The 25,770-nt window shown below is 41.9% G+C and overlaps 1 protein-coding gene across 5 annotated transcripts in view; it reads left to right on the forward strand.

Annotated features, from left to right (window-relative positions):
* Nucleotides 1-25,770, forward strand: part of lrch1 (leucine-rich repeats and calponin homology (CH) domain containing 1) — a 502,659-nt gene that overhangs the window by 366,515 nt on the left and 110,374 nt on the right. For 4 of the 5 annotated variants that reach the window (XM_073046169.1, XM_073046165.1, XM_073046167.1 and 1 more), the window contains exons 12-13: nt 8,137-8,185; nt 17,039-17,155. In XM_073046169.1, the coding sequence (XP_072902270.1) occupies nt 8,137-8,185; nt 17,039-17,155 (166 nt within the window). The remainder of the gene's footprint in view (nt 1-8,136; nt 8,186-17,038; nt 17,156-25,770) is intronic. The other variant, XM_073046168.1, reaches the window with a different exon arrangement.

Consider the following 25,770-nt stretch of genomic DNA (forward strand, 5'->3'; position numbering starts at 1 on the left):
CCCGCACAGGTGGCAGAAGGGAATATGGAATTTCATGGCGCCACAGACGCAGCACACACTGAAAGCACCCTGACCGCAGTGGACTCCGAGTCTGTCGAATATCTAAGTCTCCAACCATCCCCTCCAGCACAGCCTCTCTGAGCACCATCCTCTGTCGAGTGGACTACAACGCCCCTGCCACCGGCAACGCGACCCCGAGGACTGGGGGCCTGTTCTTCCTAGCAGAGACCCAGACCTCACAACAGCAACAGCAACAAAGAAGGCCTTCCTGGAGATTTCCAGATGTTCCTCCGTGCTCCCACGTCCATTTTTCATCAGATTAGGATTGTGCATGGCACCCTGCTTGACAAATAACAGATATCAACTCCAGAGAGGCCGCTGCAAACTGCATTGTGCCGCCATCTTGAAGATAATAAACAGCCAGTTCCCCTTTGATTTTTCTTAAGCAGATCATAAACAAGAGTAGACCATTGTGCCTGCTTCTTTATGTAAGAAGTTTGTTTATCAGACATATTTTCACCTCAGCGATGCTTTTCTGCACCAACTCTTATGTACTTTCATTCCTTTCATATCCAAAGCTATTTCAAACCCCATTTTAAATAAACTCAGCAACTGAGCCCCCATACAAAAAACTGTTCAGCATTAGTTTGATGATAAGTGGAGGTTTCCAAGTACTTTTCCCTCAGTCAAGTTTTTTTGAAACAATGATCTCTCATTTTCAAATTCATGTTTGGGGAAGGTTTTTTTTTAATTGGCAAACTGGCTACTGTTTGTGCTACTTTATATATACAGTACATTGTAAAAAGCACATAGTAGGTCAAAGGCTACAGCAGATTGTTAGAAGGTAGAGACATTGTTTCAATGCCAGATTCAAGCCATAATATATAGGAGTGTAATTAGGCCATTTGGCCCATTGAGTCTGCTTTGCCATTTCATCATGGCTGATCCAGTTTTCTTCTCAATACCAGTCTCTTGCCTTCTCCCCATATCCTTGACCAATCAAGAATCTATCAACCAGTGCCGTAAGAATACATTAAAGACTTGCCCTCCACAGCTGCCTGTGGCAAAGAATTCCACAGATCCACCACTCTCTGGCTAAACAAGTATTTCCTAATCTCTGTTCTCTAAAGACATCCCTCTATTCTGAGGCTGTGCCCTCTAGTCTTAGATTCTCCCACCACAGGAAACATCCTCTCCACATCCTCTCTATCAAGGCCTTTCACCATTTGATAGGTTTCAATGAGGTCACCCCTCATCCTTCTGAATTCTAGTGAATACAGGCCCAGAGCCATCATACACTCTTTGTATCACAAGCCATTCAATCAAGGAATCATTTTTGTGAACTTTCTTTGAACTCTCTTCAGTTTCAGCACATCCTTTCTAGATAAGAGGCCTAAAATTGCTCTCAATATTCTAATTGAGGCCTCACCAATGCTTTATAAAGTTTCAACATTACATTCTGACTTTTATATTCTCATTCTCTTGAAATGAATGCTAACATCACATTTTCCTTCCTCACCACCGACCCAACCTGCAAATTAACCTTTAGAGAATCCTGCACAAGGACTCCTTTGCGCCTCAGTTTTTTGTACTTTCTGTTCATTTAGAAAATTATCAACCCTTTCATTTTTTCTACCAAAGTGCATGACCATACACCTCCCAACACTGTATTCCATCTGCCATTTTTTGTCCATTCTCCTAATCTAAGTCCTTCTGTAACCTCTCTACTTCCTCAAAACTACCAGCCCCTCTGCATATCTTCACATCATTTGCAAACTTTGCAACAAAGCCATCAATTCCACCATAAAATCATTGAGTGTAGTAAAAATTATCAGTCCCAACACAGACCCCTAGCAACACCACCAGTCACCGGCAACCAACCAGAAAAGGCTCCCTTTATTCCCACTCTTTGATTATCCTCCAATCAGCCACTGCTTTATACAGGCTAGAATTTTTCCTGTAATACCAAGGGCTCGTAGCTTGTTAAACAGCCTCATGTGTGGCACCTTGTCAAAGGCCTTCTGAAAATCCACGTACACAACATCAACCATCCTTTGTCTATCCTGCTTGTTATTTCTTCAAAGAATTCCAACAGATTTGTCATATATGTCAAGGTGGCTTTTCATTTAATTGTGATATTGTTAAAATTTCCCTGCCTCTCAACACAAACACAAGGTTGAATCTGAATCTTAAGGATATTGGTGTAATAGATCTTTATCCTGTTCAACCACTTCTTGCTTGTTCAGACACCGCCAGTAAAGCATGTTTTCTTCTCTTTACTTCCATTTTTTTGTTGTTGCAATAGAAAGGGACAAAATATTTTGTTTATTAAGCTTTCTTCTATCTGCGTCTTTCTTGGTTATACTTTTCCCATTGTTATGAAGAGAAAAATTTATACCTATCATCTTAATGACTTCCTGCCCTTCATATTTTACTAAGGATTTTCCTCAAAAGTTGAAGGCTGCCATATGGCGATAGAAACTGAACTTGAATCTGCCATCACTCAGTGACCATCTGCAGTAGCAGCAGCTTCTCTAGTCTGGAAGGACAGCACATTTTATCCACATCTTTACTGAAGCACAGAGGTCAATTATGAGCTAAAATCAGCCCAGATCAGAATGTACACTGGAACCTCCTGGCGTGTATGACTGATTACTTGTGAAATAATCTAGACTGCCCAAGAAGGCTGAAGTAAAGTCTTCCATGATAAAGTAAAAGAAATCTGAATGTTTGAGATGTTTAATATAGGAATGGACAAAAGTAAACTTGTCAAATGATAAGGACTGTTTAAATCATAGTCCTTCTACCCTGGCCCATGTTGTTGTAAATTCTTGTACTTCACTAAGGAGACATTCTCTGCTTGCCTTAAGCTGTGGAATCTTCCCATTAAAGTGAAGGCAAATTAAAACTCAGAATAGTTTTAAACAACTGGATTCCTCGCTGACACAGGAATGATTGAAAGTAACACAGGTTGCACTGATCATTGAGCCAGAGACATATACAGTTGGGGGTAGCTGTTAGACCCACTTTCCATGCTAACCTAAGTGGCCCTTTATTTTCAATTCCAATCCTTGGTCAAGTCCTCATCCAGGCACTGGTTCATATGGGGTTCTGCTTTCACTGCTCTTTTAGGTAGTGAGGTCTGCTTCCCCATTGCTCATTGGGTTAAATTGTTTTGGCAATACCTCTCCAGTCATTCCACTGCTTAAGTCCATTGTTCCCCTCTGTTGTTAACTGTTTACAGGTCTTAAGCTCTTATAATTTGATTCCTCCTCAGTTCCAAAATCTTGACAGACTCTCCTCCAAGCCATAATTATGTACCTCTAGCAACATACTTCCAAATGCCTGCAGCCAACATCTCCTTATAGTGCAGCAATAATATTTATTCATATTTCAAGAAGAATATTGTTGAACTGAGTACCCTGCTAGGCCACATCAGTAACATTTCAGAATTGCAGGTTGTTAAATTCCTCAGTTGATATGGAGCAAGGATTTCAAGTTGGGTCTCTGCAACATTTGTCCAGGCCTTTGTAGTATTAACCCAGTAATTAACTTTTGTGCCACCACAGAACACAATTGTGACCTAGTTAGTGAGTTGAATAACTGAAATAATCTGTCCTATGTATTTTGTGCCTTACTCAACTAGAGCAGGTACCCTGTGTGTATCTTAAGTTGCCAGTCATTCCTGAATTCATGGAGTCTTACAGGTTGGAACAGGTCAGTCCACCCTCTCCATGCTAGCCAAGATACCCATCGGATTTAGTTCCGTTTGCTTGCATTTGTCCTTTATCCCTCTAAACGTTTCCCTTCCATGTATCTATCCGAGTGCCAAATACTTCATGACAGAGATGGGAAAAGTGATTAAGTGTTGTGAGTGTCTTTGCTTCCGTCATCTTCTCAGGTAGTACATTTCAGAATCCAACCATCATTGGTGTAAAACAACTCTTCCTCAGTTCCCATCTAAATTTTGTACTCTTGACCTTGAACCAATGCTCTCTAGTGTTAGACACCTTTGCTTTGGAGAGTAGTTTCAAAAGTTCATTTATTATTAAAGTGTACAACTCTGAAATTCTTCTCCTCCAAGCAGCCACGAAGCCAAGAAAGAAAGATCATCAACCCTTAAATCCCACCTCCCCACATAAAAGAAAATAAACAAAAATGGAACAGACAAATCCCTCCTTCTGCACAAAAGAAGAACAAAATGGAACAGGCACATCAACCTATTTATGCCTAGCGATGTCCTGATAGTTTTGATATCTTTATCAGGTCCTCCCTTAGCTTCTTTCGCTCCCAAGGAAAACAACCTTTTGTCTTTTCAGGCCTCTCCTCATAACTGAAACATACTGTCTCAGGTAGAGTGTAGACTCAGGGTAATACATCAGATGCACATGCATAGCCCTCCCCACCTTTGGTGCAATGTACATGAGGCACTGTATTAAGAAGGCAAAGATCCTCACAATCTAAGCCATGTTATTCCATGGATTCCATTCCTGCCATTGGGCGGGAAATCCCACACCACCTGGTTCAATAACAGCAGTCTCTCTTCAACCTTGAGGTTCTTGGACCAGCCTGCACAGTTCTAATCACTGCCTTAGCATAACAACCCCATGACTACTTTGCAGTATATTGGTGTAAGAGATTCTGCAGAAGCTGCAAATCTTGAGCAACGGACAGAAAATGCTGGAGGAACTCAACAAATCTGGCAGCATCCATAGAAGGGCATAAACAATTGAAGGACTTTGTCCCAAAATGTCGACCGTTTATTCCCTTCCATAGAATGCTGCCTGACCTAGTGATGTTTGGTATGTGTTGCAGTATAACTTGCTTTTTCTTGTAAAAGATGTATATCATTCATTTAATTTATGCTTCTCATATGAAAGCACTGGTGAGGCCTTACTTGGAATATTGTGAGCAGTTGTGGGACTCTTAGAAAGGATGTGTTAAATCTAGAGAGGGTTCAAAGGAGGTTCGTGAATATAATTTCAGGATTAAATAGCTTGTCATATGAAGAGTGTTTGATGGCTCTGGTCCTGTATTCACTGGAATTCAGAAGAATGATGGATGACCTCATTGAAATCTATCAAATGGTGAAAGGCCTTGATGGGGGACGTGGAGAGAATGTTTTCTGTAGTGGGAGAGTCTAAAGAACAGAGGACACTGTCTCAGCTCCTCTTAATCTTGACCTTGAACCAATGAATTTAATTGACTTCATTACTTACGTCCTTCAGATAAATGAGTAAAAATTTTTACGTCTCCATTCAAATGTGCAAGTATCGTAATTTATAATAAATATTATGTACAACAGGATAGTCAATATAACATAGAAATATGGTAATGTCAGCATGAATTAAGCAGTCTGATGACCTGGTGGAAGAAGCTGTCCCGGAGCCTGTTGGTCCTGGCTTTTATGCTGCGGTACCGTTTCCTGGATGGTAGCAGCTGAAACAGTTTGTGATTGGGGTGACTCAGGTCCCCAATGATCCTATGGGCCCTTTTTACATACCTGTCTTTGTAAGTGTCCTGAATAGTGGGAAGTTCATATCTAGAGATGCACTGGGCTGTCCACACCACTCTCTGCAGTGTCCTGTGATTAAAGGAAGTACAGTTCCAATACCAGGCAGTGATGCAGTCAGTCAGGATGCTCTCAATTGTGCCCCTGTAGAAAGTTCTTAGAATTTGGGGGGCCAAACCAAACTTCTTCAACCATCTGAGGTGAAAGAGGCACCGTTGTGCCTTTTTCTCCATGCAGCTGGTGTGTACAGATCACATGAGATCCTCAGTGATGTAATGCCAAGGAACTTAAAACTGTTTACCCTCTCAACCCCAAATCCATTGATGTCTATAGAGGTTAGCCTGTCTCTATTCCTTCTGTAATCCACAACCAGCTCCTTTGTTTTTGCGACGTTGAGGGAAAAGTTGTTTTCTTGACGCCTCTGTGTCAGGGTGATGGTGGAGTAGCCTCGATGGGCCAAGTGGTGTAACACTGTTTCCTATATCTTATGCAATGTTGTCTATCTGATGCTACGTACTTGTGATATCACTAACAAGTTTTTGTTACACTTGCATTCAAATCAAATGAAAAACTTACTTGTGCATGACAATAAACTCGACTTTCAACTTATCCATGCAGCATCTGGCAAATCTCCTCTGCGACCACTCCAAAGTAATCATATCCTCCTTGAAGTGTGGTGACCAGAACTGTGCTCAGTATTCCATATAGGACTAACCAGTGATTTATGAAGTTGTGCTAAGGCCTCCTTCCTCTTGTATTCTGTGCCTTGCTAATGAAAGCAAACATTTGATATTGCATTTCCACCACCCTGCCTACCAGTGCTACCACCTTCAGAGATCTTTGGACTTGTATGCAGGGTTCCCGTATTCTTTAATATTCACTCGGGTCCAATGAGGAATGATACGAGCACTATCCTAATTAAAAACTGTGAACTGATTCACTTCACATTGATTAGTATTAAATTCCATCTGCCTATTGTTCAATCTACCAGTTCATCAATATCCTTGTGTTGCCTAACATGTCCCCATCACCTTCGACAACACCACCAAGTGGTAGTCATCTGCAGACTTACTAATCATTGCTCCTACATTCACATCTAGGTTGTTAATATACATGGATAGCTTTAAACTTTGACTTTGTTTTTACACGATTAAATTAATTGGTCATCTCCTTTGATATTTTAGATGCTTTTGTTTTACAGATTGCAAAATTAGTTATTAGAAATAATCATGCACTGTACATTTGCTTAAGTACTCTTTTTAGTTATGGCTTGTTTTTGTTCTGATTAATGTGGTTGGCTAATTCTAACCTTTATACAAATTGTATTATGTATAGTACATCAGTGATGTCTGCACATCATGACTTGTTCATGTTCGAGGATTGTATCCAGTGTGATAGTATCATATTTAGGGCATAACACAATTGCAGCAGGTCTTTAATTGACAAGGAACGTATTGGGGCCAACCTTATTAGTGGCCACGAGAGCAGTAAGAGGCTGGGTATCTTGTAACTTGCTTCCTGTCACTCCAATTTTTTTCACCACCTACAAGGCACAGATCAGGAGTGTGATGGTACACGTACTGCTTGACTGTGAGTTCAAATCCAACAGCCTCTAAAAAGCTTATCACCATCCAAGGCAACACTGTCCACTTGACTGGTTTTCCACACACAACTCACTCTACAGTTGCATTCTTGCCAGCACCAGTGCCCAGTGGCTGCAGTGTAGCCACTAAGGCTTCTCCAAATCCAAAATCTCTCCCACCTAGTTGTCAAAAGAAATAATAGGATGGGTCACCAATGCCTATGTTTGCTGTAAATATATCACTAGTGCATCACCGTTAATGGATCTAAATCTTGGAACTTTCTTTTCCACTAGCATTGTTGGAGCGTGTATGAGGACTGAGAGGATTCAGTGGTTAAAATTACAGGGTTTATAATCTAGAAGCTTGCATGAACGATGCAGAGAGATAAATTCACATCCCACCCTTAGTTTTTAGTACAGTTAATAATCAGTGGTAAAAATAACTAGAACACAATTGGCTTATCTGAAAACCAGTATGAGGCACAGAGACCCTTTAACCCTCCTAATATGCCTTAATGTGACTCCAAGGTAGTTGATTCCTAGCTGATTCCTGAAATGGCCCAACAGGTCAGTCAGTTCAAAGACAAAAACAAACCAGACATTACCTGACCTGCTCGGTGCCTCAAACATCTCCTGCTTTTGTATCAAATTTTCTTCTATAGCAATTTTTTGCTTCAATTTCAATTTAGGAGCAAATGGGAGAAGGGTTGTAAATGCTGATCTTGACAATTGACTAAGTATCTGCTTCCATCACCAGCCCTGGCAGTGCATTCCATCATTCAAAAAAACTTGCCACACACACCTCCTTTTAAATTGCACCCTCCCCCCCACCTTGAGCACATACCTCCTAGTATTAGATATTTCGACCCTGGGCAAAGGATAACAGCTGATGACTCTGTCTAGGCCTGACATAATTTTAAATTTTGTTCTATAGTTTGATGTAGCATGTGTCATTTTGTTCTACTGTATTATGTTTTGAAGCCCCTAGTTTTAATTCAGATACCACAGCTGACATTATACTAAAAGTTTTGTTTTATTGCAGTGATGAAACACCAAACATTAACCTTTCAGCGAAGATCTCCAGTTACCAGGTGAGCAAGAAGAATATGATCTCTTATTGATGGAATAAAGTACAGAATAAATTAGCATTAATATTGATTCCACATAGCAGTAATCAGAATGTATGGGAACTCAACGTCTCTGTGCATCTGCTATTCCCAACACAAAAAATGTGTCAATAGTGGTTGGAACGTTCCAACTGTTATCATTAGTTTAGCTGACTTTAGGAACTATGTAGAGTATCTGCTACTAATTGCTGTCCAGGATTATACCTGGATAAGGATGAAATACAGTGCAGCTAAAATGCCTAACACAATTGAATAATCTGCTGTTGTGTCGTGACTACAAGCCCTCACCAGGTTATGGCAGGGTTCTGTTCCTGAGAACTGTTTTGTATTCCAAACAGAATCCGGCCAATTGGCAACATACTGGTATTTAAATAACAACCATAAACCTCATAAGATATAGGACCAAATCAGTCCATCAAGTCTACTGATCTGTTCAATCATGGCTGATTTTTTTTCAACCCCATTTTCACACCACCTTCCTGTTACCTTTAACTCCTTTAATAATTAATTTCTGCCTTAAATATACCCAGATACTAGATCTCCACAGCCCTTTATGGCAACGAATTCATCAGATTCTCCTCACCCTCTGGCTGAAGAAATTCCTTATCATCTTAGATATAAAGGGATGTCCCTTTATTTTGAAGCTGTGTCCTTGGATCCTAGACCCTCCTACTAGTGGAAACACCCTTTCAATGTCCACTGTGTTCAGGTATTTAAATATTTATAAGTTTCATTAAGATTCCCCTTCCCCCACATCTTGATGAACAGGCCCAGAGCCATCAAGTACACAGGCCAACTAAGGACGAAGTGTAGTTTAACTATGGTATCCAACTCAACTATTTCAATATCTCTATATTGAAACAGAATGAAGGTAGTTTGGATACACAGATAATTGGGAATGGAAGATAATGGGGTGATTTAAAAATCAAGAGGACCTTGGTCTGTGTTGTGTTCCAGCACTGACTTCCCAGAGCTAAGGCAGTCAGGGATGCTGTCATTAAGCTCTTATTCCCAGGGTGGTGAAAATGTGAAGTACTTCACCAAACACCCCTAAAATGCCGTTCTGCTTGAAGGTCAGTTTACAGCACAAAGGAGGCTGATGAAAAAGCATCTAGTGCTTTCCCAGCATATATGATGAATAAACTCTTCTCAGGTTTCCAGCCAGATAAAGGTATTGATTATAATCAGCGTTTCGATAATGAAATGTTTCGAACATTTCATTACCCTGAAATGTTAGTTATAATCAACACCAGTACTGGTTGGATGCCCAAGAAGAGTGTATTTGGGGCTGATGAAATTGAGATTAAAATCAGCCATGATCAGACTATTAGCTGAAGGGACAGTAAGCTTTAGCTGGTTCAAGAAACTTGCAGGACATAGTAGCAGTGTGCTTTGTATTTCACATGATTATTAACATTATTAATCTAATGACTCTGCTGTGTAATGTGATGATGGAGTAATCCCCAGGATCATGAAAACAGTTTATTTCTGATTTATCTCCTATGCTAAAGCAACTCTATTCAGTTTAGAATTCAGTTAAATTCAGTTTAGAATCTTACCTCATTTTGTATATCTGATTTCCTACATAACATCCCGCCCAGCCATTTAGATAGATAGATAGATACTTTATTCATCCCCATGGGGAAATTCAACTTTTTTCCAATGTCCCATACACTTGTTGTAGCAAAACTAATTACATACAATACTTAACTCAGTAAAGAATATGATATGCATCTAAATCACTATCTCAAAAAGCATTAATAATAGCTTTTAAAAAGTTCTTAAGTCCTGGCGGTAGAATTGTAAAGCCTAATGGCATTGGGGAGTATTGACCTCTTCATCCTGTCTGAGGAGCATTGCATCGATAGTAACCTGTCGCTGAAACTGCTTCTCTGTCTCTGGATGGTGCTATGTAGAGGATGTTCAGAGTTATCCATAATTGACCGTAGCCTACTCAGCGCCCTTCGCTCAGCTACCGATGTTAAACTCTCCAGTACTTTGCCCACGACAGAGCCCGCCTTCCTTACCAGCTTATTAAGACGTGAGGCGTCCCTCTTCTTAATGCTTCCTCCCCAACACGCCACCACAAAGAAGAGGGCGCTCTCCACAACTGACCTATAGAACATCTTCAGCATCTCACTACAGACATTGAATGACGCCAACCTTCTTAGGAAGTACAGTCGACTCTGTGCCTTCCTGCACAAGGCATCTGTGTTGGCAGTCCAGTCTAGCTTCTCGTCTAACTGTACTCCCAGATACTTGTAGGTCTTAACCTGCTCCACACATTCTCCATTAATGATCATCTTCTTGTCTATATCATTGATTCTCACTGAAGGAAAATGCTTGGAAATAGTTGTTGAAATATCTTTTTCTCTGCATTGCATGTCTTAGCAGTTAGATAAAACATTTGTGGACTGATCATTTTCCTTTCTGTACACTTGAATGGGTTTACTAATCCAGCGTGCATGATAGTAACAGAGAAGGGTCAGTTTGCATGCATAGTGGTGCAAAATATCATGTTTATCCTTTATTTAAGGTACCATTGAATGCAATTTTTTTTAGTAAATAACGAATAAGGTTAAGTTTACTGCCAAGAAGTGCTGTTGAAGCTCAGTCTATAATTAATCTTTAGGGAAGAGGCTTCCTTGAAAAACAGGGCAGTGAGCAGTAAAATGAGGCTAAAATTTGCATTGATAAAGCTCCCATCAGTTAATGACTCACTTCTGTGCCATTACACTTCATGATTTTGACCCTAAAAGCCCTGCAGACATCTTAGTCTTCAACATGAAATTGCAAATTCCTTGGCATTCAGTATATTTGACACAGTTTTAAATGGTGGACAAACCTTTGTAGCTTTTATATTATATAGCAAAATACATTCACAGTGATGCCACTGTAAAATAGAAACTACAGTGGGTTTACCACCACGTTTCGCAGGGAGCATTTAAGAGTGGGGTTGCATCGTCATTGAGAAATAAGGCACATGGGTCGAAGTGTCAGTGAATTAGAATGCTTTGCTCAAGCCACTTACATTGTGGCAGGGCTGTGTAATGTATGAAACAACTGAATCACAAGGTGTTGAAAGAAAAAGGGGCTTTCATTGCCACCAGTCCCAAATACCATTAAAATTGTACATCAACATACACAGCTTGTCCACAGTGAGATCAGGTTTGTGTAATAAGTTTGCATGTAGTTTCCATTTGAAATGTCCATGGTGGAACTTGTATGTGGAATGAGAATGAATACTAATGATGTACATTAACATTGGATTGAAATTACTTTACCACAGTGCACACTTTCCCTTGCCTATTATTTAACTTTACCTGAAGTTGTATTCACCCTGAATCTCTGTCAGCAACAAGCTGTATTGTAGGACTCCATATTTACTTAGCAAGCAGTTCATTAAGTAAGCAAGCAGTAAGTCAGTTTGTTAAACTTGAGTTTGCTGTTTCTATGTATGGTATCACCTCATCTGGTTGTACACAGAGAGAAGATTTCCTTATTTACGGTAAAATTGCTTAACACAAGTGGTAAAGATGGTGTTACGGCATACTGGCCTTCATCAGTCAGGACACGAGTATAAAAGCTGGGAAGTGATTTTGTAGCTGTATTAAACTTCATCCACATTTGCAGTACTTGGTGCAGTTCTGGTTGCTGCATCACAGGAAGAATGTGAAGACTTTGAAGACGGTGCAGAAGAGGTTTGCCAGACTGTTGTCCGGATTAAAGAGTATCAGCCAGACATTCAGAGGCTAAGAGACATGATGATATAATTTTAAAAAATTACAAAAAATATAGAAAGGCTAGATAGTCCTTTTCCCCACTGGGTGTAATTGTCAAGTACTAGAGGGCATTGCATTAAGGGATGTGTGAGTTGTGGAAAGGTTTAGTTCGAAGGAGACCTGAGACAGGTCCTTTTCAACAGAGTGGCTTGTTTGGAATGTGCTGTCAGGAGAAGTGGAGGAAGTAGACATATTCATAATCTTTAAGAAACACTTAAACACATGAACAAGCAAGTAATTAGGGGATATGAACCATGTGCAAGCAGCTGGACATCAGCCAGTTAGAACAGCAAGAGGAGTTTAAAAGTTTCTTCAGCAGTTTGATCGAGGCATGACTGTGCAAGCATGTGGACATCAGCCAGTTAGAACAGCAAGAGGAGTTTAAAAGTTTCTTCAGCAGTTTGATCGAGGCATGACTGTGCAAGCATGTGGACATCAGCCAGTTAGAACAGCAAGAGGAGTTTAAAAGTTTCTTCAGCAGTTTGATCGAGGCATGACTGTGCAAGCATGTGGACGTCAGCCAGTTAGAACAGCGAGAAGAGTTTAAAAGGAGACAACTTTATAGAGCGGGTGTTGGAGGAGCAGGCAACGGAGTAGAGGGAGACAGAGTAGGAGGGCTTTGGTTCAGCAGGGCTTCAGTGATAATGGGTTGAGGCGAGGTAGGTTGCCTGTGTAGAATACAGACAGGAAGTATGTGTGTGAGACCATGTTCTGTGCTCGGTGTCAGATGTGGGAAGTCCTGGAGACTCCCAGCCTCCTGGACGGCCACATCTGCACCAGGTGCATCGAGCTGCAGTTCCTTAGGGACCGAGTTAGGGAACTGGAGGTGCAGCTCGATGACCTTCGTCTGGTCAGGGAGAATGAGGAGGTGATAGATAGGAGCTACAGGCAGGTAGTCACACCGGGGCCTTGGGAGACAGATAAGTGTGTAACAGTCAGGAGCAGGAGTCTGATGCTAGAGAGTATCCTTGTGTCTGTCCCCCTTAACAATAAGTACTCCTGCATGAGTACTGTTTGGGGGGGGGGAGGTAACGGCCTACCTGGGGGTAGCCTCTGGCACAGAGTCTGGCCCTGTGGTTCAGAAGGGTAGGGAAAGGAAGAAGATGGCAGCAGTAATAAGGGACTCTATAGTCAGGGGGTAAGACAGGCGATTCTGTGGACACAGGAAAGAAACACAGATGGTAGTTTGCCTTCCAGATGCCAGGGTCTGGGATGTTTCTGATCACGTCCATGATATCCTGAAGTGGGAAGGAGAACAGCCAGAGGTTGTGGTACATATTGGTAACAACAGCATAGGTAGGAAAAGGGAGTAGGTCCTGAAAACACTCTACAAGGAGTTAGGAAGGAAATTGAGAAGCAGGACCAGAAAGGTAGTAATCTCAGGATTACTGCCTGTGCCACATGACTGGGAGTATAGGAATAGAATGAGGTGGAGGATAAAGGCGTGGCTGAGGGATTGGAGCAGGGGGCAGGGATTCAGATATCTGTATCATTGGGACCTCTTTTGGTGCAGGTGTGACCTGTAGAAAAAGGACGGGTTGCACTTGAATCCCAGGGGGACCAATATCCTGGCGAGGAGTTTTGCATTACTACTGCATTGCTACTGGGGAGAGTTTAAACTAGAATTGCTGGGGGGTGGGAACCGAACTGAAGTGACAGAGGAAGAGGCGGTTGGCTCACAAATAGAGAAAGCTTGTAGACAGTGCAAGAGGGAGGATAGGCAGGTGATAGAGAAGGGACGCACTCAGACCAATGATTTGAGATGTGTCTATTTTAATGCAAGGAGTGTTGTGAACAAAGCGTATGAGCTTAGAGCATGGATCAGTACTTGGAGCTATGATGTTGTGGCCATTACAGAGACTTGGATAGCTTAGGGGCAAGAATCGTTAATTCGAGTGCCAGGCTTTAGATGTTTCAGAAAGGACAGGGAGGGAGGCAAAAGAGGTGGGGGTGTGGCACTATTGATCAGATATAGTGTCACGGCTGAGGAAAAGGTAAAAGACATGGAGGGTTTGTCTACAGAGTCTTTGTGGGTGGAAGTTAGGAGCAGGAAAGGGTCAATAACTCCACTGGGTGTTTTTTATAGACCATCCAATAGGAACAGGGACATTAAGGAGCAGATAGTGAGACAGATTCTGGAAAGGTGTAATAATAACAGGGTTGTAGTTGTGGGAGATTTTAATTTCCCAAATATTGATTGGCATCTCTCTAGAGCAAGGGGTTTAGATGGTGTGGAGTTTACTAGGTGTGTTCAAGATAGTTTCTTGACAAAATATGTAGATAAGCCTATAAGAGGAGAAGCTGTACTTGATCTGGTATTGGGAAATGAACTTGGTCAGGTGTCAGATCTCTCAGTGGGAGAGCATTTTGGAGATAGTGATCACAATTCTATCTCCTTTTACCATAGCATTAGAGAGATATAGGAACAGTTAAGTTAGGAAAACGTTTAATTGGAGTAAGGAGAATTATGGAGCTATCAGGCAGGAACTTGGAAGCATAAATTGGGAACAGATGTTCTCAGGGAAATGTATGGAACAAATGTGGCAAATGTTCAGGGGATATTTGCATGGAGTTCTGTATAGGTACGTTCCAGTGAGACAGGAAAAGGATGGTAAGGTATAGGAACCGTGGAGTACAAAGGCTGTTGTAAATCTAGTCAAGAAGAAAAGAAAAGCTTACGAAAGGTTCAGAAAACTCGGTATTGAAAGAGATCTGGAAGATTATAAAGCTAGTAGGAAGGACCTTATGAATGAGATTAGGAGAGCCAGAAGGGGCCATGAGAAGGCCTTGGTGGGCAGGATTAAGAAAAACCCAAGGCATTCTACAAGTATGTGAAGAGCAAGATGATCAGACATGAGAGAATAGGACCAATCAAGTGTGACAGTGGGAAGGTGTATGGAACCGGAAGAGATGGCAGAGGTACTTAATGAATACTTTGCTTCAGTATTCACTACGGAAAAGGATCTTGGTGATTGTAGGGATGATGTACAGTGGACTGAAAATCTTGAGAATGTAGATATTAAGAAAGAGGATGTGCTAGAGCTTTTGGAAAGCATCAAGTTGGATAAGACACTGAGAGCGGACAAGTTGTACCCCAGGCTACTGTGGGAGGCAAGGGAGGAGATTGCTGAGCCTCTGGCAATGATCTTTGTATCGTCAATGGGGATAGGAGAGGTTCCAGAGGATCGGAGGGTTGCGGATGTTGTTCCTTTATCCAAGAAAGTGAGTAGAGATGGTCCAGGAAATTATAGACCAGTGAGTCTTACCTCAGTGGTTGTTAAGTTGATGGAGAAGATCCTGAGAGGCAGGACTTAATGAACATTTAGAGAGGCATAATATGATTAGGAGTAGTCAGCATGGCTTTGTCAAAGGCAGGTTGTGCCTTACAAGCCTGATGGAATTATTTGAGGATGTGACTAAACACATTGATGAAGGTAAGCAGTAGGTGTAGTGTATATGGATTTCAGCAAGACATTTTACAAGGTACCCCATGCAAGGTTTATTGAGAAAGTAAGGAGGCATGGGATCCAAGGGGACATTGCTTTCTGGATCCAGAACTGGCTTGCCCATAGAAGGCAAAGAGTGGTTGTAGACGGGTCATAATCTGCGTGGAGGTCTGTCACCAGTAGAGTGCCTCAGGGATCTGTTCTGGGACCCCCTACTCTTCGTAATTTTTATCAATGACCTGGATGAGGAAGTGGAGGGATGGGTCAGTAAATTTGCTGATGACACAAAGGTTAGGGGGGGTTGTGGATAGTGTGGAGGGCTGTCAGAGGTTACAGTGGGACATTGATAAGATGCAAAACCTGGCTAAGAAGTGGCAGATGAAGTTCAACCCAGATAAGTTGGAAGTGGTTCATTTTGGTAGGTCAAATATGATGGCAGAATATAGTATTAATGTTAAGACTTTTGGCAATGTGAGGGATCTTGGGGTCCAAGTCCATAGGACACTTAAAGCTGCGCACAGGTTGACTCTGTGGTTAAGAAAACATATGGTGCATTGGCCTTCATCAGTTGTGGGATTGAGTTTAGGAGCCGAGAGGTAATGTTGCAGCTTTATAGGACCCTGATCAGACCACACTTGGAGTACTATGCTCATTTCTGGTCGCCTCATTGCAGGAAGGATGTGGAAACAATAGAAAGGATGCAGAGGATGTTGCCTGGATTGGGAAGGATGCCTTATGAGAATAGGCTGAGTGAACTCGGCATTTTCTACTTGGAGCGACGGAGGATGAGAGGTGACTTGATAGAGGTGTATAAGATGATGAGAGGCATTGATCGTGTGGATAGTCAGAGGCTTTTTCCCAGGGCTGAAATTGCTAGCACGAAAGGGCACAGTTTTAAGGTGATTGGTAGCAGGTAGACAGGCGATGTCAGAGGTAAGTTTTTTTTACCGAGAGAGTGGTAAATGTGTGGAATGGGCTGGCAGCGACAGTGGGGGAGGCAGATACAATAGGGTCTTTTAAGAGACTCCTGGATAGGTACATGGAGCTTAGAAAAACAGAGGCTATGGGTAACCCTAGGCAATTTCTGAGGTAAGGATATGTTTGGCACAGCTTTGTGGACTGAAGGGCCTGTATTGTGTTGTAGGTTTTTCTGTGTTTCTGTGGATGACAGTGTGATGAAGGGTCTCAGCTCAAAACATCAACTGTACTCTTCCACAGATGCTGAGTTCCTCCAGCATTTTATATGTGTTGACTTATTCATTGAATTAATGTATTTTGTACTGTGACAGCCCTAAAGAAGGTTTTTCCATGTAATTTATTGTGGATTCTACAGACAAAAGAAAGTGAATTCCTCCAAATCCCAGATCTATTGAGAATTCTGTTCTCCTCGTGCAATCTAAACTTCTTGCCGGTGAAATGCAGTTTGGTTTGCTGCAAAGCCAATACAGACAAAGGAGATGTTGTGTTGCATTGTTGTGACTGGCTGCCTGGCCATGAGCAAATACCTTGCTAATCCTCCGTACAGGTTGGCCATCTGAAATTCAACAGGATATTTGAATGTTTAACGGCCTGTGTTGCGTACTTTACAGAAAGGAAGTTCCATGGTGGAGCTGGAGTTTCAGAGAAAACGTGAGATCATGCTGGAGAAAGCAAGGCACGAAGCTCAAGTTGCATGCCAACGGCTGGAATGGCAGAGGTCCAAGCAGGTGCTAAAATGATTTAGTACTTAGTGGTGATTAAAAGCTTCATGTTGGAGCTCAAGAAAGGCCCATTCCTGATCCTTCCAATGAATGAGAATTGAAAAGTCTCCAGATGCTGGAAATCTGATATGAAATTTTAAAATGTGGATCAGGCAGCATCTGTGGAAAGAGAAATAGAGTTTTACAGCAGAGAAACAGGCCCTTCAGTCCAACACATCCATGCCGACAGAGTTAACATTTCAGCTCATAACTGAACTGGGAAGGAGAGATAAAAAGGGCAATTTTAACTTGCACTGAATATGGTAGGAAGGATCAATAGGACCAAAACAGGGTGAGACTATGTCAAATGTGGCATTTAAATATATATTTTGTAATGTGGCAATGGGACACACCTGGCAGGTCAGAGTAATGACTTCTTCTGTTTTTCAACTGGCCATTGGTGCTATACATCATCCGCTGGTGAGTTTGACTCCGTTTGTACACTGTGACCTGCTATTAGCAAGGTGCAATGCAGACATTCTCCACTGGCCCCATTTTCACATTTGACCTACTGCAACTATTTCATGTGTTCTCTCCACTATCTCTGAAACTTTAAACTCCCCCTTTCGTTATCTTTCTCAGTTCTCCAGTCAGATTTTAACCCTGTATTTTTCTCGCCACAGACCTGCTGTGTTTTCTTGGTATTTATTTCTGATCTGTACAGTCTCCGCTTATATTCTGTCCTCTAACTTTTAACTCATTGTATTGAGCCCTTGCTTCCTGCATTGCTTTCCAGCTCCACCCTGCAAAACAAAATCCCACCATTCTTTCAATGTCCTGGTACATCAGTTACATTTTCTACAGAAAGTATATTCAGGTGTCTTATTAAGGAATTGAATTAGCTAGGTCAATAGTCTTTACCTGGACTCTTGATTTGTGTAACAATCTTAAGCAGTTATCTGCTGGTTAGTGTTTGCATGCATTTAACTCCATTCCAACAGTTGTGTCTGAAACTACCAAGCCTCTAGAGACAGAGTAATGCTGGTGGAACGCAGCAGGCCAGGCAGCATTTATAGGGAGAAGCACTGTCGACGTTTCGGGCCGAGACCTTTTGTCAGTACTAACTGAAAGGAAAGATAGTAAGAGATTTGAAAGTGGGGGTGAGGGGAATATGCGAAATGATAGAAGACCAGAGGGGGTGGGGTGAAGCTGAGAGCTGGAAAGGTGATTGGCAAAAGGGATACAGAGCTGGAGAAAGGAGGCCTAGGGAGAAAGAAAGGGGGAGGGGAGCACCAGAGGGAGAGGAAGAACAGTGATGGGCAGAAAGAGAAAAAAAAGGAGGGGGGAAAAAACTAAATATATCAGGGATGGGGTAAGAAGGGGAGTAGGGGCATTAGCAGAATTTAGAGAAGTCAGTGTTCATACCACCAGGTTGGAGGCTACCCAGCCGGTATATAAGGTGTTATTCCTCCAACCTGAATGTGGCTTCATCTTGACAGTAGAGGAGGCCATGGATAGACATATCAGAATGGGAATGAGACGTGGAATTAAAATGTGTGACCACTGGGAGATCCTGCTTTCTCTGGCAGACAGAGCGTAGGTGTTCAGTGAAACGGTCTCCTAGTCTGCGTCAGGTCTCACCAATATATAAAAGGCCACACCGGGAGCACAGGCCTCCCATCCCATGATCCTTTCCCTTCTCCAGCTCTGTATCCCTTTTGCCAATCACCTTTCCAGCTCTCAGCTTCACCCCATTCCCTCCGGTCTTCTCCTATCATTTTCCATTTTCCCCTCCCCCTCCTACTTTCAAATCTCTTACTATCTTTCCTTTCAGTTAGTCCTGACGAAGGGTCTCGGCCCGAAACGTCCACAGTGCTTCTTCCTATAGATGCTGCCTGGCCTGCTGCGTTCCACCAGCATTTCCAGCATCTGCAGATTTCCTCGTGTTTGCTTTTTAGAGGCAGAGTAATGCCAGTTTTCTGTTTGCAATGAAGCTAGTGGGTTACTTCTCTGTTTTTATTATTAAGTGGTGCTTCAATGGCCTAGATTCAGCTTGATTACAATCAGAAAATACCCTCTGAGCACCCGTTCATCTTTAATACTGTAGTAAAATTCTTCAATACTTAATACATTGAAATCCAAGATCCTACAGCTGATAAAAGTGTTTCCTTTGTAATGCTTCTGCTTTGTCTCCTTTCTGATTAGAGTCACCTTGTTTTACAATTTCCTCTATCATTTTCTGATGCTTATGTAATTGATCCAAGATACTTTAAAATCTGTTATGCTTAACGTTGTTGATAATTTATTTATTAAATTGCTCCATACAAGGAAACAGTATTGTGTATATCCATCAGAAATCAGCTTGAAACATACAAGATCCTAAGCAGTCTCAACAGAGTAGTATCATTTTGTGGGTACCCATTTGAAGCAAAGATGAAGTGAATTTGTTTTCTCTTGCAGGGTTTTGAGTCTTTGTTCCTTACTGGGCAGTGGAAACACAGACTTGAACGTCTATGTCTTAGAGATAAGCAATGAGGTGAAAATTAGAGGGTGTAGGCTGGATTGTGGAATAGAGCATGTAACCTGATCAACGATAAATTACTGATGGCAAAGCAGGCCTGAGGAGCTAAGTAGCCTACTCTTTCAATTAGTAAAGAACAGGTGGCATGATAGCCTGGCAACTAGCATACTACTATTACAGTATCAGAGCACTAAGTTCAATTCCCGCAATTGCTTATAAGGAATTTGTATATTCTCCCCATGACAGTGTGGGTTTCCTCCAGGTGTTCCGGTTTCCTCCCACATTTCAAAGATGATTGGATTAGTAGGTCAATAGGTCATGGGAGTAATTGGGTGACAGGGTCTCATTGGAAGGGCCTGTTACTGTGCAGTATCTAAATAAAATAAGAGTTGTGCATTTTCAAGCATTTACTCTGGGAATACAGGCATCACTGGCAAAGGTAGCATTTATGTCCCATTTGGAAAGCTATCAAAGCTTGCAAAGTGATCTGCTATTGCTTTGCTCACGCATGAGGGCTCAGTGGTGGTGCGGATGCTTGCTTTTTGTTTGATGGTGGGGGAGGGGGGGATTGTTGTTTGCTGCCGCTTACACGCGGGAGGGAGGGGAGCTTGGGGGGACATTGGGGTTTTTACGTTTAACCGTTGTTCATTCTTTGGGGCACTTCTCTGTTTTCGTGGATGTTTGTGAAGAAAAGGCATTTCAGGATGTATATTGTACAGGTTTCTCTCGCCATCCGAAGGTAGAGTGTTCCAATGAAATGGTTCATAATCCGGAATGTTGTGAAGTGAAGAGACAATTGCCATTTATTTATATGGGAAAAATTTGTGAGTGTTCGCAGACCCAAAAAAATCATGCCAAATAACACATAAAACCTAAAATAACAGTAACATATAGTAAAAGCAGGAATGATCCAATAAATACACAGCCTGTATAATGTAAGAATACTTTATTGCAATTATTGCAGCACTGTCCACCACAGTGAAAATCTCACACAAGCGCTCTCGGCAGCACTCGCGGGAAAAACGCACGGCGCAAGTGCTCCCAGCAGAAACACACTGCGCAAGCACTCACAGCAGAATCGCTCTTTCCAGTAACCTTTAAGCTATGAAGCTACCAAATAACACATAAAAATACACAGCCTATATAAAGTAGAAATAATGTATATACAGTGTAGTTTCACTTACCGGAGGAATCAGGAAGACAGTGAGCACACTGATGTTGGTGTATAAGGCTGAGTCATCAGAGGTTGGGGTGGTGGGAGGTAGAGGAAACTGGGGTATCATCTCATCGTCGTCTGTTTCCATCAGGGCAGGCAGGTCACCTTTTTCTATGTCTGCCTGCCTCGATGTCGAAGGTCAAGGTTCACCATCTGCTGTGGCTGATGTGGAAGGCTTGAAAATTGACAGTATGCTTGACTGCTTAGCCTCATGCATTTTTCTATCATACACTTCTTTGTAAGCACTCAAACCATCCTGCAAATATACCCTAAACCTACGTACCCTTTCAAAATTAAAGTCATACTTTTCTGCAATCATTGCAGTGTTGTCAATTGCAGCGAAAATCTCATGCAATTGCTTCACGTTCAGTTCCTGGACGACTTCACTTTCGGGCCATTCACTACTGCGTTCGGCTTCAATTGTTATCCTTTCCTCTTCATCTGTCAGTTCTTGGTCATGGGATGCCAAAACTGCTTCATCATCATCTTCGTCAACTTCCACAAACCCTTAGCCAAACTCACTATGTCCTTACTAAGTGCTACACCTGCCCTTACACTTCCTCCCTCACCACCATTCAGGGCCCCAGATAGTCCTTTCAGATGAGGCGACATTTCATCTATGAGTCGGCTGGTGTGGTATACTGCGTCTGGTGATCCCGGTGTGGCCTTTTATATATTGGTGAGACCCGACGCAGACTGGGAGACCGTTTCGCTGAACACCTACACTCTGTCCACCAGAGAAAGCAGGATCTCCCAGTGGCCACACATTTTAATTCCATGTCCTATTCCCATAATGATATGTCTATCCATGGCCTCCTCTTCTGTCAAGATGAAGCCACACTCAGGTTGGAGGAACAACACCTTACATAACGGCTGGGTAGCCTCCAACCTGATGGCATGAACATTGACTTCTCTAACTTCCATTAATGCCCCTCCCCTTCTTACCCCATCCCTGATATATTTAGTTTTTTTTTCTCTCTCTGTCTGTCGTCCATCTCCCTCTGGTGCTCCCCTCCCCCTTTCTTTCTCCGTAGGCTTCCCGTCCCATGATCCTTTCCCTTCTCTAGCTCTGTATCCCTTTTGCCAATCACCTGTCTGGCTCTCAGCTTCACCCCACCCCCCTCCGGTCTTCTATCATTTCACATTTTCCCCTCCCCCTCCTACTTTCAAATCTCTTACTATCTTTCCTTTCAGTTAGTCCTAGTGAAGGGTCTCGCCACGAAACGTCGACAGCGCTTCTCCCTATAGATGCTGCCTGGCCTGTTGCGTTCCACCAGCATTTTGTGTGTGTTGCATGTCGTTACTTCATTCACCATGATCGAAATGCTTAATTATGTCTAGTTTTACACTAAGTGTAACAACCTTATGCGCTCTTTTAGACTTTTCTGATACCTTAGAACTCATCTTGCTAACGGATGCACAAAATAAATCAACATAAAGCACAGATGCTCACAGGCACGTGTTTAAGATTGCAGTTCCAGGGGAGAAACTTGGCTGCCTTTTTCGTGCGCTACCTTTTTTCGAAACAGTGAAAACACCTTCTGTTAACGAAAACAGGTAACTAATGTAGGTCTTTCGTAACAGCGAGGTGTCATAAAACGAACGTTCGAAAAATGGGGGACACCTGTATATATTTGTCTGACATTAAATTGGACCTTTGAACCTTTGAAAATGGGCTGAAGGAATTTAATGCAGCCAAGTGTGAGCTGCTGCCCTTTGGGAGGGCTAGCCAGGATAAGAGTTGCACTGTAACTGGTAGGTCACTGAGAACAGAAGCTTCGGCAGGTACAGGCCCATAATTCCTTGAAAGTGGCATTGTGTCATAAAGAGTGCTTTTGGCACATTGGCCTTCATAAATCAGAGCATTGAGTACAGGAGATGGGATGTTATGCAGAAGTTGTATATGACATTGGTGCACCAGAATCTGGAATTTTCTGATTACTTACCTACAGGAAAGATATCAATAAACTTAAGAGAGTCTGGAGAAAGTTTACAAGCTTGCTGTTGGGACTTGACTTGTGAGCTATAAGGAACTGTTGAATAGGTTAGGACTGTATTCACTGGAGCACAGATGAATGGGGGAAGATCTTATAAGGGTGTAGAAAATTACGAGGGGTATAGGTAGGGTGAATGCTTACAGGCTTTTTATCAGGTTGGGTGAGGCAAGAACTAGTGCTTATAGTTTTAGGGTGGAAGAGGAAATATTTAATGGGAATCTGAAGTGGATTTTCTGTCTCAGGTGGTGCAAATCTGGTATGAGCTGCTAGCAGAAGGATAGATGCGAGTTCAGTGTAACATTTAAGAGAAGTTTGGGGTTTTTCCAGTGACGTCATTGTCGAGAATGGCAGCTTAAGTCACTAGTTCCTTAAGAAAAACGCGTATTGAGCCCCATTAACCCATCAAATAGAGTATTTTTTGAAAAATATTTGAACTGAAAAGAGGGGCAAGAATGGGGAAAAAGAATGGAAATAAAAAAGTGACACTGCAGAGCCTGCAGCCGAGAGGAGTGCAGCGAGCGGCTCTCCTACCCGACCGCGTGCTAGCGAGGTGGACACTGGGCCTCGTTCAGGCAAAGCAGTGAATATGATCAAAATTCTGAAAGAGATAAGGGAGTTCCAGAAAGATATAAAGCAGCAGCTACATGATATTAAGTCAGAGCTTGCTAACGTCAATCAAAAAATAGCAGCGGCAGGGACTCAAATTGAGACGGTGATAGATCGCGTTCGAAACGTGGAACGGATCCTGAGTAAGACAATAAAAATATTAAATCACCGAGAAGGTAAACTGCTTGATCTGGAGGGAAGATCATGGCGGAAAAATATCAGAATACAATGTCGGAAAGTTGCTGCAGCTTCTTGACGCGCTGGAGCTTCCCTCGACTACGGAGCTGGAAATTGAGAGAACGCATCGCTCGCTAGTTCTGAAGTCTACCCGAGATAAGCCACGCTCAATAATAATTAAATTCCTTTGGTACAGTACCAAGGCGGAGATTCTGCAAAGGGCCTGGGGTAAGAAGAAGGTGTTTTTAGGCGATAAATTAATATATTTCAACCAAGATTACCCCCCCCCCCCCCCGCGGTCCTGCAGAAACGTTAAGAATACTCTGAAGTATAGCGAGTACTAAAGCATGAAAGGATTAGATTTCAAACTCTGTACCCTGCCAAACTTCGAATGTTTTATGGAGACGGGACGCGGTTGTACCAGACAGTGGAAGAGGCGACTACAGACATGACCGCCAGAGGGTTGCCTGTCAGCGTGATCAAACCGAGGGAAAGCCTGGCAGAGGAATTACCCCGTTCCACTTGGGAAATAGTGCGAGAATCAAGAAGACAGGAGACGGGAGGAGGCTGATAGAAGTATATCAGGAAGAAACCGGGAGTTTCCCAAAGACAGTCCTCACCCCCTCCAGAAGAGCCATAAGGTTTGGCTAACTTTAAAAATGTTGAGAAGCTAAACAGAAGCAAAAGTAGACGGTGATATACCTTTCTTGAGAAATACTTATTATAATGTGGATTTTATATTACTTAGTTATTTTTATTCCCTCACTTACTCCTTTTTCCCCACCAAAATGAGAATATATATATGTCTGCATATATGTGTATTTATGTGATATATATATATATATATATATATGTGTGTGTGTGTGTGTGTGTGTATGTATAATTAATAAATAAATAAATAAATATATAAAGAGACTACTAGACAGGTATATGGAGGAATTTAAGGTGGGGGGTTATATGTGAGGCAGGGTTTGAGGGTCAGCACAACATTGTGGGCCAAAGGGCCTGTAATGTGCTGTACTATTCTATGTTCTATGTTTATTTGAATATGTGTGTGGGTGTGGATGCATATATGTATATATAGGAGGAGTACACAGGGAAATCTGTGTAATGGAATTGTTCACTGACTTTTATGAATACTGCGATGGGGACCCTCAACTCACAAATAGGAGGGGTTATCCCCCACAGCTAGACATTTCCTCTAGCTCAACGCAGGGTCATCTACTAGAGATCTTGGCCTTGGAATCACACGTTCGTTGCCATTTTTGTTATTATTTGCTTTTCTTGGTTCTTATTTGTTCAGGGAGTAGATCGATTAAATTTTATTCTGCTAATTTCAATGATACATTGACAGATAAATACAGATGGCTAAGGACAAAGTAAAATTCATTTCTTTTAATGGCAAAAGGCTATTAAATCCAATCAAATGTAATGGAATTTTATTCAAAATGAAAAAAGAATAAGCCCATGTAGTATATTTACAGGAAACTCATTTAAGTGATAATGAGCATAGAAAACTAAAGAGAATGGGCTTCAATAATTTGTTTTTCTCCTCATATAACTCAGGACATAGGAGAGGAGTTGCTATTCTTATCTCAAGTTAGCTAAATTTTGAAAAAGTGTTCGAAATGGGAGATAAAGAGGGCAGATATATTCTGGGAAGGGGAATATAGACGGAAATTCAGTTACTCTATTGAATATATAGGCACCATATATTGAAGAGTTTTTTTTTTCAGAAAATTACTGGTATTATGGTAGCGGAAACAGAAGGTCTCCTGATATGTGGGGGAGACTTAAATTTACAGTTCTACCAAACTTAGACTCTTCCAATAGAAAAACCTATGAAACAAAATCCTTACATAAGAAAGTTAATACACTTTTTGAGGATGTTGGTTTAATTGATATATGGAGGGACATTTTCCCCGACAGAAGGGATTACACTCATTATTCTGCTCCCCATTCTGTATATACAAGAATAGACTATTTCATAACATTTGGAAAAGACAAAGACAAAATAAACACCTGTGGAATTGGGACAATAGATGTAAGTGACCATGCACCTATATATTTATCTGTTGATTTTGACCTACAACCGAAGAATACTATTTGGAAACTAAATTGAAGT

This window comes from Hemitrygon akajei, chromosome 5, assembly GCF_048418815.1.
Source record: "Hemitrygon akajei chromosome 5, sHemAka1.3, whole genome shotgun sequence".
In the NCBI taxonomy this organism is placed as follows: domain Eukaryota; kingdom Metazoa; phylum Chordata; class Chondrichthyes; order Myliobatiformes; family Dasyatidae; genus Hemitrygon; species Hemitrygon akajei.